This window comes from Gymnogyps californianus, chromosome 2 (genome assembly GCF_018139145.2).
Source record: "Gymnogyps californianus isolate 813 chromosome 2, ASM1813914v2, whole genome shotgun sequence".
NCBI classification, from domain to species: Eukaryota; Metazoa; Chordata; class Aves; order Accipitriformes; family Cathartidae; genus Gymnogyps; species Gymnogyps californianus.
This window is the reverse complement of record NC_059472.1, coordinates 139,790,271-139,805,094: the sequence shown is the minus strand read 5'-3', so window position 1 is coordinate 139,805,094 and position 14,824 is coordinate 139,790,271. Positions and strand designations below refer to the sequence as shown.

The following is a 14,824-nucleotide window of genomic DNA, read 5'->3' as shown; positions in this document are numbered from 1 at the left end:
CTTTATGAGAGAGCTGGGGAGTTGCAGCTCGGGCTGTAGGTGGGAGGTAACAGAAAGTGGGACCTCGGCGGTAACAACATGGTGGCGCAAAGTCCCAAGCAGCCCCATGGCGGCAGTAAGTACGCCTCCTCCCATCTCTTAATGCACCCATGCTTAAAAATGCGGATAAATCAAATTTAAGCGTATGAAGCTTGGTTTTAGTGGGCTAATTCATTTTTGCCAAATTCTACCCAGGTATAAAGTGCACAGTTTGTTCTGGTGGTGAAAACCAAGCTAAAAATTAGCTGTTTTTTAAGATTTTTATCGCGATCCTTGCCATCCGCACACATCTTTTTGAAACAACGTGAATTGCTTATTCATCCTCCATCTATTTTAAAAGTAATATTTGCAACTGAATTTCTTGGCAACGTTTTAAACACTGTGCAGATGAACACGGCGCAGGTGAGTTTTCTGCAAAAAGCAGGCTCTGAGTTTACTCGGCATTATTTTCTGAAATAGAAAGCGGAGCTTTAGTTTCCAGACGCGCTTAAACTCTGGCAGTCACTGAAAACGGCAGCCGCCTCACTCCTCCCGCGGCCAGAAGAGGCCCGGCCCGGCCCGGCGCTCGGCCCCCTCGCCCCGCCCCCGGTGCGGCCGCCTCAGGGCTCCGCCGGGCCCCGCTCGGCCGCCGCCATGCCGGGCGGTGCGCGGGGTCTGTACCGGCGGATACTGCTGCTGCACCGGGCGCTGCCGGCCGCCCTGCGGGCGCTGGGGGACCGCTACGTGAAGGAGGAGTTCAGGAAGCACAGGGCCGCCGGGCCCGCCGAGGCCCAGCGCTTCCTGCGGGAATGGGAGGCAAGTGCCCGCCGCCCCGCGGGGGTCTGACAGGGGGGCCGCCTCCCGAGTCCGCGGGCCCGTCGGGTGGCTCCGAGCCCGGTCCTCGCTGCCGGCGGGCGCCGCGCAACCGCCGCCTGCCTCCCCCGGCCGGGAGCGGCGGGGCCCGCCGGTGCGCAGGGGAGGCCCAGGCGCGGCCCAGGCGCCCGCCCCGGTAAGGGGGACCGGCCTCTCGCAAGCCGCCCTTTAGCCGGCGGCCGGACCCTCGCTCGCCGCCTCTGCCAGCCCTGCTGTTACCTGGCGCTCGCTGGACTTCGCGTTCTTTAAGGATACGTGTCGTAGAAAGGGAGATAGAAAATGCCCGTTAGCTCCTTCGCTGCTAATTACCGCTGAGGTGTCGACTGCTGGCTCCTGTGCTTGGAGTGTCTTCCTCGGGCACACTCCCCTGAAGGGCGAGCTCGTTACAGAGTTACAAAATTCCTTGTAATTTTACATCTCTGGGCAGGTTATCTTTTATGGTTCTTATTTCCTTGCCTCATCTATGTGTGATTAGAACTGTGCACACACAAGTATATATAACAGAATGACAACAATTATATAATTAGCTATATATACATATATAAAAATATATACACAAAATTATATGTATAATTTATAATAATACATTAGATAAATGTGTATATATATATTTATAACTACATATATAGCTAATTGTATAACTAGCTAAATACATAGGTGTAAATAGCTTCCCCATGAACTTGTATTTAATTTTTGAGTGACATTTTTTCAGACTGTTTCCTAAGGAAACAAGTCTTACGTGAACATTGCTTCTCTGCTTACCCCCACCCCCTGCCTGTCCCCCTGAACTTAGTGGCTGGTTTTACCAACGACAGAAAAGCAGATTGCTCACAAGTGATTAGGATGTAACGAGTTTCATGAGCAGCAGAGGAGGGAGACTCTTGAGGTGCTTCCCCCACATGCCTGAACTCCAGCAGATGCCAACATGTTAATAGATGCCAAAAAATCCACACGACAGGCAAATTCTATAGACGCTTCATGGAGGAAAAACTTCAATTAAAGCATAAAAACAGCTGCAAGAGACAGATCTATAGACAAGCTTCCCATTAATTTTCATGCTCATTGAACTCCTGGTTTGGTAGTATTTTTGAATCTCAAAACTATTTTCCTTTCTGTGGAAGAAAATTGTATTCTGCTCTGCCCTGGAAGCTGGTTAGCCTTGGTAGCGTCCTGTGCCTCCCGGTTTACCAACAGAAGAGTAACGGGGGGGAGATCTGACCCATCCCTTCTACCCGCTGTAGCTGAAATCTTGGGGGTAAAGCAGCTCCGTTCTGCTTGTGCTGGGGCATCGGGAACCAGCGGGGAGAACGCTGCCTGGTATTCTCTCCAAAGGAAAGGAATAAGTGTATTTTAATTGCCTCTTGCCAACTGATAGATCCTGAAATCCGGAAAATTTGTATCTACCTCTCAAATGCCTGATGCTATTGTAATTCTCAGTTGCTGTTTACTTGATATTGCCAAAATGTTTCCGCATCGCTGCTTCCAATTTTAACATGAGCTGAAAAGGCAAGTTACAGGTTACTATTTTCAGTGCTAAAATCTTCCTTAAAATAGTTTTAGAAAAGGAAGCAAATGCTTACATTGAAATATCTTTAGCCATTTCTGTGAAGTAAACAAATAGTGAAAATATTTCTCAGTTTTAAAATGTTTTAAAAGTAGATTATAGGGAAAACTGGGAAAAAAATTAGACTACAAGGAACAGAAGTTGAATTTTGAAACCTGACATTTAGTGCTATTAACTATGATATGTTCAAGGAAAGGAAAGTAATTTAATAACTGTTTTGAGTGTGTGCGTATAAAGTACTTTGCAAATATGTCTCTCTTCTAACAAGATGCTGGGAGACATTAGCAAGTAGTTAATGTGGCTCTTCTCATCTTTAATTTTGGTTTTGTTCTGGGATTTTTTCTCCCCCAAATAATAATCTGTTTCAAGGGTGGAATTTAAATCAGACTTTCACATTTTTGGCCTGTGGGACTCACTCTGCATCTTAGGCTATGCTGTGGTTCCAGGTCCCGTGACCGGGAAGACTTGAACTAGATAACTGAGGAGGGTGGACTGTAGATGACTTGGATTAGGTAACAGAGAAAGATGCTCTAATTCATGTTGGAGTCCTCTTTGCACCCTTCCTGGGCAGCAGGACACTCTTTTAATCAGAAATAGGCTGGAGGCTCTAGAATGGTTCTTGCAGAACACACCAGCGTACCTGTGAAGCGCCCAGTTCTTGAAGGGCGTATGAATTGCACAGTTAGCAATGTGTGAAGCTGTGATATGCTACTTCACATATATGAACCGTAACTACTTCTTGCCTCCATAACTATTTTTATTAAAAAACCCCCAAAACCAACCAAACCAACCCCAAACAAATCACTGTAACATTAATACAAAATGATGTTTATATTCCCTGTTATGTTTTAGCCATTTTTGGGGGAAAAAAGCAAAGTTACAGCTCTGTTAACAGTATTTTGGCATGTTGCACGTCAAGCACTGTTCTTCCCGATTTGCTTGTTTGTTAAGGTACGTGTATACCTTACTGTATGCACTTTAGTGTTGTCAGTATTCAGCTTCCATCTGGAAAGGTTCTTTGCTCATGTCTTCTATTGCATGCAAGGTGTCTAGTACAGAGTGGCATGATGTCTCATGTTACAGAAAATTATTATTCATAATTTTATATTAAAATAGTATATCTTAATGTATATTCACCAGAGGGTAAAGATTATGGATATGATGATTGCATTCATGATGATTGCATCAATGTTTCTTGACTTTTATTCAAAGTCAAGAATCCTTATTCAAAGTCAAATCCTTATTCAGGACTTCAGTATGAAGTATAATCTTAATAAGCCACCCCATATGCTTTTTGAATGAAAATTTCCAAGGACTACTTATTTTAACATGAAACTACTTGACTTTTGTTAAAACTCTTCAGGCTTTTTTTGGATAGTCAGACCTTCTGTGTGTGCTTGAATATACTAGTTCATAGTCTTGTGTTTGTGGTATGCTTTCTTGTCCTCCAATTTGATTTGTATTTGCTAATAGTTTAGTTAACAGGCCTGGCATTTTAATCGCATTATGGTTGTGCCAAATGATTTTTTTTCCCCTTGGTATTTAAATCATGCTGATTCAAGGGAACTGGACATATTGATTGTTTATCAAAGAAAACAAGCTGAGCAAATTCCCTTTACTTCTTGTGAAACATGGTGAAAAACCTGTAGCATTTTACTGTTAAAAGCTTTAAAAAGAACTATTAAAGGAATCTTAATTTTACAGGACATTCAAGCAACCGTAGCTTCTATACTGCCGCAGTTCTTTAATATTAGGTTCTGTTCTGTGGCTTTTGGGAAGAACCCAAATCTCAGTGCAGAACCTGAATACTCAGCCTTATTCTCAAACAGGGGTACAGGCATTTTGAATATCCTTACAGTCCACAGAAGCACAGGTGGAACATTGAAGGGAGATTTCTAAGATTAACTTTAAAAAGAAATGGGGGAAAAAAGAGGTAAAAAGGCTCCCAAATGATATTGTCTTAGTATGTGAATGATTTGTATTGTTTTCACATAAAGGAGATGAGAAGGGATCCCTGTGTTTGCCATGCATAGGAATTGAGGAGTTTAGTATTAGAACCCAACCGCGTAGGTGGCTAATGTCATTTTATGGGAAACCTAAACTGACCTGTTTGCGTTTACAAAATAGGGAAACTATCCTTTGAATATTCTTAGGAGAGTTCTTAAGTGTATAAGACTGATAGAGATAGTCTGCAAGTATGTATACATTTATATAAAAGTAGAACAATGTAAATTTTGCATTTTTCCTATCATTGGTGTTGGATCGATGGTTTGCGTCTTGAAACCTGCTGGAAGGTATTAAAGGGGGATACAAAGAAAGCAAGCTTTGTTGTTCAGGAATTATGGTTGTTCAGGTAGATTCAAATTAAGTATATAAATTATTAATATATGTTCCTTTCTATTTCCTAAATATTTAATATTTTAATTAAAATAATTGATACTCATTTACAGGAGACAGCTGATATAATTAGATTGATAGTGATTATTACCTTGGAATGCTATTGAACTAATGCTGACAGATATGATAAGTGAATTAGTTCAACAGTCTTCTAAATCATATGGTAGCTGATGAGAATGCTTACTTAAGAATAGGTAATATTAAGCTAGTATTGATTACTTTATTCCAGGTTACAAATGATATGATGTAGAATATTCAACTAAGTAATTTCAGTAATCATTTGTTTTACATCATTTAAGTTAATTCTTCTTTTAATTTTGAAAATGACCATTTCATGCTTAGCTTGTTTAAAAAGCCTGACCCTGTAGATGGGAAGGTCCGGACTATCTTGAGATGAGCAGAATCATTCTGCAGAATTACATGACATTTTCTCACATCTGATAGATTGAATAAATTGCCTTTGAAATGCTTTGGCCACTCTTGAGTCTGAAAGCCTTTTTATAAGCTTTCAAATGAACTGCGACTGATTTGGGAGCTGGCATCTGCTGTTGTATACTCAGAAGAAAGGTGACATTTTTTTCATTCCTGCTAACAAGTCTAGGCATTATATTGGTAAAATTAAGGCAGAACTCTGTCTCTCTGTCTGGGGAACCTGGTCACGTAGCCTCTCAAGAATGGCTAATTTTTTTAAGTCAGTATGATATTTGATATGATACAAATAATTGTCATTCATCAAATTTGTTTTCAATTGCCCATGTCACTTGCAGTATTTAGTTTGCTGGGATGATTGTGGGGTGGTCTCATATTTCCCAGGACATAGTTGTCCTGATACATCTTTTTCTGCTCGTGAGTGGATACACTTACAGAATTTTTTGCTTCTTAATTCTTTGGGCTAGTATGATCTTCCCTCCCCTTCTTGATTTATTTTTAAGCTTCTGGCACTCAAAAATAGGTTGAGATGTTGAAAGGAGAATTTGAAGAGCAAATAGCCAAAGAAGGTTGGACGGGTGGAAGAGGAAGCAGTGGCCAGTACTGAAGTCAGACTGGGATGGGAATGGGACATCTGGGTTGCCCTTTGTACTGTCTTTCAGTGAATATATAGGATGTGTAGGTCTCAAATGGCTGCTGACTTTCTGTATTCTGCTCTCAGTTTCAGTGAAGTACATTATATAAGTGATCTTTTCTTTGCCTGACAAAGAAATACATTTTTTTGGAAATGAAATATGACTTTAAGGTTTTTGCCATTTTATGACTTTAATAAAAGTTGTGAAATAGGATTTAAGAGTAGTATTTCATTGTAACATTACCGGGTACATTGGAATTTGCTTTTAGTGATTTTTATGGCTATCTGGATGAAAACCTTCTTATTAAGAGTAAATTCCTACTGAGACTTAGGTATTTAGCCCCCACTTAGGGTGTTCACTGGGTATTAATTTGTAAGAACTAAATTGGAGACAATTTCCTCTATTTTCTTTGATATTTCTCAAAAGGCAGGAAAGAATTTCTCGCATTTCTGAGAGCCGTGGAGTTGTGGCTGGTAAATTGAAGAACATGTGGGATTCGGGTATGACCAGCCACAGGAAATCAGCCTGCTGCTCTGACCTGGCGTTCCTGGTGGCCTGCTTTGCTGTAAGATTTGAAGTCTACCTGTGTAAGATGGCAATTTTGCCTTGGTGCACCCATGATTTGGTGAGTTTCCTGAACCAGCATTCATGTGCAATTGTCCCTTTGACCAAAAAAATAAAGGCAAAGGTTGACCACATGGATCCCTATAGCAAAGTTTCACGGTAATAACGTCCTTTTCATATTATGGCATCACTTCCATCCTTTCAGTGCTCCTTCAAATTTGGGTTTAGAAGCAGGAGCTGGTGTCTGCTCCTCTTCCATGGAGAATCCAGGCGGTCTGGGAGCTTTCTCATGCAGAGAGCCTTGGGGTAACCTCGTGGATACCCGCTGGCTTGTGCGTGGTGCACACCCATCATGGGAAGGGGCATTCAGTACTTCCCGTCTGGAGAGCAGCGTCATTCTCTTTCAGATTCATCTGCCCACTGCTAGGGCCAGTGATTTCCTGGGGGTTTTTTTCTGTGTACATATTGGTGTGGGATAGCATTTGATCAACTTCTTTTGTTTAACTTTGTTATGTGTAAATAGACTGCATTTTTTTTTTTCCTGTTTAAAAAATGGTATGGTCTGGGGTTGATGGAAAATAAGACTTAAAGGCAAATGTGAGATTTGGTTTTAGACCTTTGTTGTATTTTCCAAATTGAAAATTTCATACGCTGTGGCATCAGTATTCTCAATGTTTCTGTCATGTTACTATGCCGATTATCTCTATGTTATCATATCTATGATTGCATGTAGCTAGGCAGATGGCTGTCCTGATAACTGTGCCTGTCTGCTAGTTGAAGTTTTTATTTACAGCTGTTTTGACACAGCAGGAAATAATATCTGAGTCATTGGGGTCACATCAGACAGTAATGTCAGTCACTTGCATGTGCCAGTCACCTCAGGGTATAATGGCACGGTAAATTCCATTGAAGTGATGAAACTTTGTATAAATACGTGGTGTGCAAATAGGTTTATAAATTTCAGATGATTTGATCATTGCATGTATTTGTAAAGTATATAACATGCCTTTGATATTTAAAGTGTGGCATTAAATCCCAACTGAAATTTGTTGGCAGAGTACAGCAATTTTTATTAGTTATAACTTAGATTGAGAAGTTTAAATTGCTGTAGAAGTAGGGTAAATCTCTAATATGCATAACAGTTTATTCCTTGCATTGAGTAGCACTGGCTTGGGAAATGAGCAGGGCATATTTATGTTAATGCTCTCAGATTCAAAGACACTGTAGAAGTTTTGTGTATACCTGCTCATGGATACTTTCCTAATGAGTACAGGTTTGTGACAGCCAGCATGTGATTAGATCTCTAAATGTGAAAGTAGGAATGGTCAGACACAGTAGAAGCAGAACCAGCAGTGGAATATTTACAGAATTGTCAGTTTAAAAGGTAATTCAGGTTTCCATCTAGTGGTGGTATAAAATTCTGTCCAAGCCATACGAGACACAGCATATGCATAACCATGCTAGCTAACATACCGTAGTACTTCTGTATGTGTTTGAAATTTAGGAAATCAAAAGCCTTTATTATGTATAAATTGTATACGTAATAGCACATAATTCTCAGGGCCTCCGGATTTTTTTAAGCTAGAGCTGTAATGATCAGGAATCCGTTGTTTTGGCAGCGTGCATTCAGATCCCTGAGTACTCTTTGAATCTAACAGTGTATCTTATTTGCTGCAAATTAGCCTGATTCTGCTTTTTCACTGTTCCTTGACAGCCGTTTCAAAAAGCTTAACTCAGTACAGGTTACAGAAAGAAAACTGATGTCTTAAAAAGTTGTCTTTAAGTTGCGTGTGTGCAAGTATGTGTATTGTTAGATTTCTTGTTTGCTCTTAGACTTAAAAAAAAAAAAAAAAGGAAAGAGGAGGAGATGGGTGTTCTGATTGCTTTGGCCCCATCTTGATGTTCCAGCACTGTCTATTTTTATTATTTAAAGTATTTTACAGTAGAATTTAGCGAACCGTAGCAAGTTAGGTTTTCAGATAAAGATAATATCGAGGTAACTAATCCACAAATCTTTTGAACTTTGTTGTATTTTAAGACAATGTAGTGGGTCAAACTGAGTAGGAATTGGAATTGCAAATTTATAAGGATTTCTGCATGTTTGTATTTTATTGACACCTTCCTTCTAGCATTTGTTTGGTACTTGTGTGAATATTGTCAGTTTGTAGTGTTTTGTAAGCATGGTAGATTTTACTATGTTTTCAGTGCATTTCCACTATCAACGCTATAAACACTGCCAACTTTCCACAAGTGCTATCAAGTACCATATTTTGTAATTACTGCAATAATATTATGAGTGCTGTGATTGCGCATACTGTATAGATGTGGTTTTCTGTCCTGTGTAGACACAAAATTGATATTTTCTGCGAGTTAAAATGGAATCTGGAGCACATCTGAATAATTGTTTTGGAATTGTTCTTTTTTCTTCTTTCAGCATAATGTGAGGTGTCCGCACAAGTAGCGTTATAGAAATCGGAGGATTTTTAAAGCCCCAGATGTGTGTATCACATCTGAATATAGAGCTGTACTTAGGACACACTGATGTGTTTGGACCTGCTAAGGGATGAAGGCTTTTTTATACAGTTCACTAATATTAAAGTCAATTAATCAAATATGTTTTTTGCAAGAAGCTGAACCTCAGATTTTGACTTCATAATCTTGTATTTAGTAGCATCTTTATCAATCTTCATGTTGTTTTAGCCGTCTTTCATAATGCCAAGAGCTTTGTCTGTTTTAACGCTGAAGCTGACTGTATTTACAACCGTACATCTTCTAATTGATATCCTGCTGTTTGCGCAGCTCACCCCTGGGAATACACTGAGCAGAAAATTTCTGCTGAAATATTTTTATTTCTGTGTCTCAAAGCTGCTAATTTCAAACTGCATTTTTTGAAGGATATGATTTGGAAAACATATTTAATCATAGTGTCTAATAAAATGTTTGAATTTATAGGTTTTTAAAGGTCATTTCCAGAAGTAATGTTAATGAGATATTTCTAGTGAAATGTTCATTATACTAAAAGTAAGTTAGAAGTGATACTAGAAGTAGCATTCCTGAGTGTTGGTTCTTAGGCTTAGTGATATGTGGGGAGCTTCAGTCCTGTTAGTATGCTCCTTTTTCATTGTTTCAGGGATATTAGTGAGAGACAGAGCAGACTGAGGCGAAAGAGAGCATGATGCACTTTTTTTTCCCCTGCAGTAACTAGCTAAATCTGTAGAATACCTTCTAAATTGATCTTGCACCCATCTTTCAAGACTGGCTAGCAACTGATCCTTAAAATGTAGGTGCATATTCCCTTGCTCCGTGGGAATTCCTGAATGACGTAAAATTGATACACTAGTTTTATGCTATTTTATACTTCTTTTTTCCTCTTCCTGAACTATTCCATTCCATAATGTAGAGGAAATGAACAGATCATTAGGTCACTGCAACATTCTTTTTTTCTTTTCTTTTCTTTTTTATCTTTTTCTGAATCTGAACCAGAAGAAGCCTGGTGGAAGGGTTTGAACTTAAGTCCCCATCACCGTTGCTTCTTTGGAGATGTTGTGACTGAAGGTATTGAATTGTGTTGGTAGTATTGATACCAGCATGGAAGGAACCAGAGCAATTGATTTATTTTCTCTGGACCACCAAATACCATTTAGCTCATAATCAGTTTCTTGCTTTTTACGATTGCATAGCAGAAGCATGCTTTGTAATTCAATTGAGTTTGTATGCTATCTGTATTGAGGGAAGAATTCATATTACATTAGCAGTCTTTGAAACTTCATCACCTTCTAACTGAAGTCTGTAATGCCCTGTGTAGTCTGATAGCTGATTTTTGACTTGATAAAGTGTCCTTCATAAGGTTGCAGTTTTTGAAGTGTACACATGATGGCAGCAAATACTTAAATTGAGAAGGCTTGTTCCTGTACTAGAAACAAGTAGGGTATTGAATTTTCTAATATAAACTAGAATTTTCACAGATTCAATTTTTGTTAAATTATTTATTAAAATACATATTGAGATTTGTTAATGTGCTGCTGCAGATTTTGAGAAGGCTTTTTAATTAAAAAACTGTACCGTGGTTTCCACCTGGTTTACCCATAATGTTTTCATAATGTGCTTTCTGGTTTTGATTTGCATTGGAGTGGTTCGCTACCCCAGTAGCGAAATGCAGCAGCTACCCTAGTAGTTTGCAGTATTTAGCATGGCTACCCTTTGGTACCCTAGCAGGGAAAAGGGCACCTACAACACTCTGTTATCCCTCAAAGTGTTGCCCTGGCACTTCTCGTTCCCCAGTGGTGCTGAAGTTTGCTTTTCTGAAGCCCATTTTTGTTTTTCTCTATTGGAGAAGTAAATCTGATCTCTCTGCAAAGAGATCTCGTATATTCCTCTTTCACGCTTCCTTTTTCGGAGTGCTGATCTCTCATTTTGTGATGATTTTTACTCAAATTGCTTTTCACAATTGGATTTTTAGATGGGTCACACCTGCGATGGAGAACCAGCCTAAGATAAACACCCTGCACTAGCCTCCACGATATTTAAAAAATTTAAAAAAAATTGTAATCACATTCTAGGAACTTTATAGACTGCCAGTGTGTGACTCTACATCTTTCAACAGATATTGGCATGGTAAAAGTCCCTTTTTTCCTACAGTTGGAAAGTTCTTGGAGTTCTTCAAAGTCTTTTTCTCATAGTCTTGTGATTAAACGGTCCAACCTGATAAGTTTGCTTCTTTCGTTCCTCTTCAGGCTTTTCTCTGGCACGTTTATCAGCTTAAATACTTTCTTCTTCCTGTAGTCCTTAATAGATGTATAATTTTGACATACCGTATAGTATTTTGTTCTTTATTTTTCCCTATTGCAGTCTTTCTTTCCAAGTTCTCATCTTGTAATCTAGATCGGTAATGTAAATTTTCCAGCAAGCATTCCTGGCCCAATGAAATACCCTTAGTACCTCCATCAGTGATCGTGCCTAGGCTACGTCTTGGACGCTGTACTGGCACGTGCACAGCAGCTCCGTGGTTTCCACCTGTAGGCTTCTAATGTCGTGGGGCTGGAAGGGAGCTGGGAAGTGCTGTGACCAGGTCCCCAGTGGAGCAATGAGGACACCAGGGCTGGGTCTTTCTGTGAGCATGGCTAGTGTTTACCAACAGCAGCCTCCCTTAATTTCTAAAAGTCTAACAACTGGATGATTGCTGATGTTTCACATCAACATTGGATAATGGTAGTCGGATAACCAGCTGGTTCTTTAGCCACAGATCTGATGTCAGATGTCATATATTATGACATACATGATATAAAAGCACACCTTTGCTTGCTACTATGGTATTAGGAAGGGAGATAATTATCACAGTAGCTTTCTGCTCTGGTTTCGTCCGACTAACCTGGCAGCTGAGAAAAGCCATTACAAAATTCTGATTAGCCACAGTAGCCCCCAGTAGAGGATGCCCAGAGGAGATGGAGCCTCGGTATGTAGACACAAAAGTCTTCTTTTAAAATTGTACTTTATTTTATTTTTTTCATAAGGGATCTATTGAGTTTTAAAGTGATTAAATTTTTGGAAGCATATAGTAATAGCCCAATATGCATATTTTTTCCACCAAAAGAAAAACTTTATTATTAATAATGCCTCATTTTAGATGCTGTTGCAAAGTACGTTGGTATTGCATGGTGCTGTTAAGAGTAGGAAGTTTTCTTTAAAAATGAAAATATAGTATAAAACCATATTTATTCCTACTTTCATTCCTGGACATGGGTGAAACATTTAAACTGAATCTCTTTCGCTTTTTTCTGTCCCTTCCAAAACGAATATGGCATGTGTCAGTCATCCGCCATGATATTTTAGGCCAAAAAGCTACAGTCTGCTACAGTTACAGGAACTATGGCTTATAAGAATAGCATCTCATGGAAAGTGTAGGTCAGCTTTAGGCTGTGGTACAAGCAGGTTGCTCTAAAATTAAGGATATTCTGGTTCATGTTGAAATGACTTGTTCTGTGTATGAACTTCATTTACAGTAGTTTAAATTTGATTTAATGCTTAAAATTAATTTCAAGGTGTACAGCAAATCACGATATTCTGTTGTTTTCTGGGCCTCTTGAATTTTTAAATTCAGTTGATTGTTCGCAGTGAAGCACACTAGCGAGCTTTTTAACATCCATTACGGTGAGTCATTGTAAGAATTTATTTGAGACCCATGATGTGAAGAGTTTTAATTAGATAACAAACATATATTATGTCCTTAGTGGTTTACAAAGATGAGATCTTGTATAGCTGCGGGTTTTTTTCACTAGTTCTGCTGCTGATTGACTAGTGAAAAGAAATTTCATAGGCAGTGCTAGCAATGTCGTTCTGGTTCACGGGCAGTTCAGTACCATCACTATAGCTGAAAGGAGTTACATTGTTAGGAAAAACATCATCATCCTATCAGTCAAGAAGCAAGTGAAAGTTGCTTTGTGAATAATGTGAACTCTGATTTTCCTTTTTTTTTCTTTCTTTATTTTATTGGTGAATCTGATTTTTGCGGAGTGCCTGTCTGCCAGCAGATGCCACTCCTCAGCAGCAGACTAGTTTCCCAAACTTGACTAGATAGAGGAAAGTAGTTGTGGTAGACCTTTGTTTTTAGAAACATTGATGGCACTTTGCCTGGGATTGTCTTTGTTTTCCTTGATAAGAACAACCTATGCTATAAACAAAACATTTATATTTTACAATGGAGCTTCTTAAAGTATTGTTTCCTGCTGATGCATTAAACCCCAGGGCTGGAAAAATGGCAGTGCATAGAGTAAGATGCCTTTCTTCTTCAGAGTTTTGTGTAGAGCAGTATTTTAGTTGAATAGAGGATGACCCAGAAATCTTTTAGGACTCGGGAAGCTTCATTATGGAAGGATTTTGGGTGGTTGAAAGGTGTCTGTATCGGGATTGCTGAAAAGGTGTAGTGAGGAGGATGACTTAGAAGCCTGAGTCTCAATGACTTGCAATAGGACAAGTCCTTATAAAACCTTTAGGCATATTGAAAAACAACTGGCCAAGTTGTAAGTGCATCTGCCAAGAGAGAACTAAGAAGCCGTGCAGTGAAAATAGACAAGGGAATCCTGGGCAAGAATATTCTGTTGTTTGTCTTTTCTAAATTTGGGAAAGACATTATCCTGTGATTAGATGTTCTGGGACATGAATAATGGCATATTGCTATCTCCAAACTTTAAACTACCATCTTTTTAGCAGCTGATGTTTTGGATGTGGGCGAGGCCTGTCTTGGCCTCTGTAGACATCTGCAGTAGAAGACTTATTTTGGTAATTGGTAAATACTGTTGGATGAGCAGACCCTGGATTGAGGTGATGGATGCCGTCTTTCCAGCCTCGACACCTTCCATCTGTATGGATCCGGTCTGCCAGTAATGGAAGGCTTCCCGGTATGGCTAGCGAGTTGTTGATTTTTCACGCACATCCACCTATGTGTATTGTTCTGAAGGGTTTAGTTTTATGTTCCTGTTGAGAGAAGATCTGTTAACTATATATATATTTTCCCCCCTCCTCCCCCCCTTTAAAAATAACGCGGACCATTTTCTTGTTGCTGGTGGGAAACCTGTGATGATCTGGGGATGCCATTTGAACCCTGGAGAATTAACTGTGAAAAAAGCCATCTGTGCCAGTATCATTGCATTCCTGCATGTTTCCTGGGAAAGGGCTCATTTAAATTGTAGTTTGGGTTCTATAGTTTGGGTTTTGCTAGAAAGGCAGCCCAAGAACCTGCAGGATTGGAGCAGACCATGTGTCAGTTTAGATATGGCCCTTGCCTGTTTGCTGCTGTCTGGTCCTTGCTGCTGGTTTTACAACATTGATAGCTCTTGATTTTCTGGAAAGGCTGTAATTGTAAGATGAAAATGTTTTGTTTTGCCCTTTTTTTTTTTTTTTTTCAAATTTAACTTTCTATGTCTGAGATGTTTCAAAACTAGGATGTTTTAATTATCGTAAGTGTGTGTTTTTCCAGTGGTAAAGATTAATTTCTGTGGTCATTTATATTCAACTTATTCTGAATGGAAGAATATAAAGGGATGCTTAAAAATGTTTTAGTCCAGTGGAGAATAGCAAAACAATTAAAATGGAAAGATTAAGGTGGAAGGTCAGCATTGACAACTACAGGTTCTTCTCCTGAGTGTATATTGTCTGATTCCAGATAAGTAGATATTAAGCTGTTTTGTAAAAAATGGGGAAACGTGGAAATAGTATTTCTGAACTATTCTGAGTGGTGTGTTCATCCAGCAGTAGAGGTTTGCTGTGTATTGAAACTCACATCCTAAAATAGAATTTAGCTAATGAATTGGTCAGAAGAGGAATGTTACCGTTAACTTTTTGAAGTTGA

At 39.3% G+C, this 14,824-nt stretch overlaps 1 protein-coding gene across 1 annotated transcript in view; it reads left to right on the top strand.

Annotated features, from left to right (window-relative positions):
* Positions 1 to 672: 672 nt before the first annotated feature.
* The window catches only part of SDHAF3 (succinate dehydrogenase complex assembly factor 3), a 34,389-nt gene continuing 20,237 nt past the window's right edge, over positions 673 to 14,824 (top strand). The window contains exon 1 of the mRNA XM_050892150.1: positions 673 to 834. Coding sequence (XP_050748107.1) covers positions 673 to 834 — 162 coding nt within the window. The remainder of the gene's footprint in view (positions 835 to 14,824) is intronic.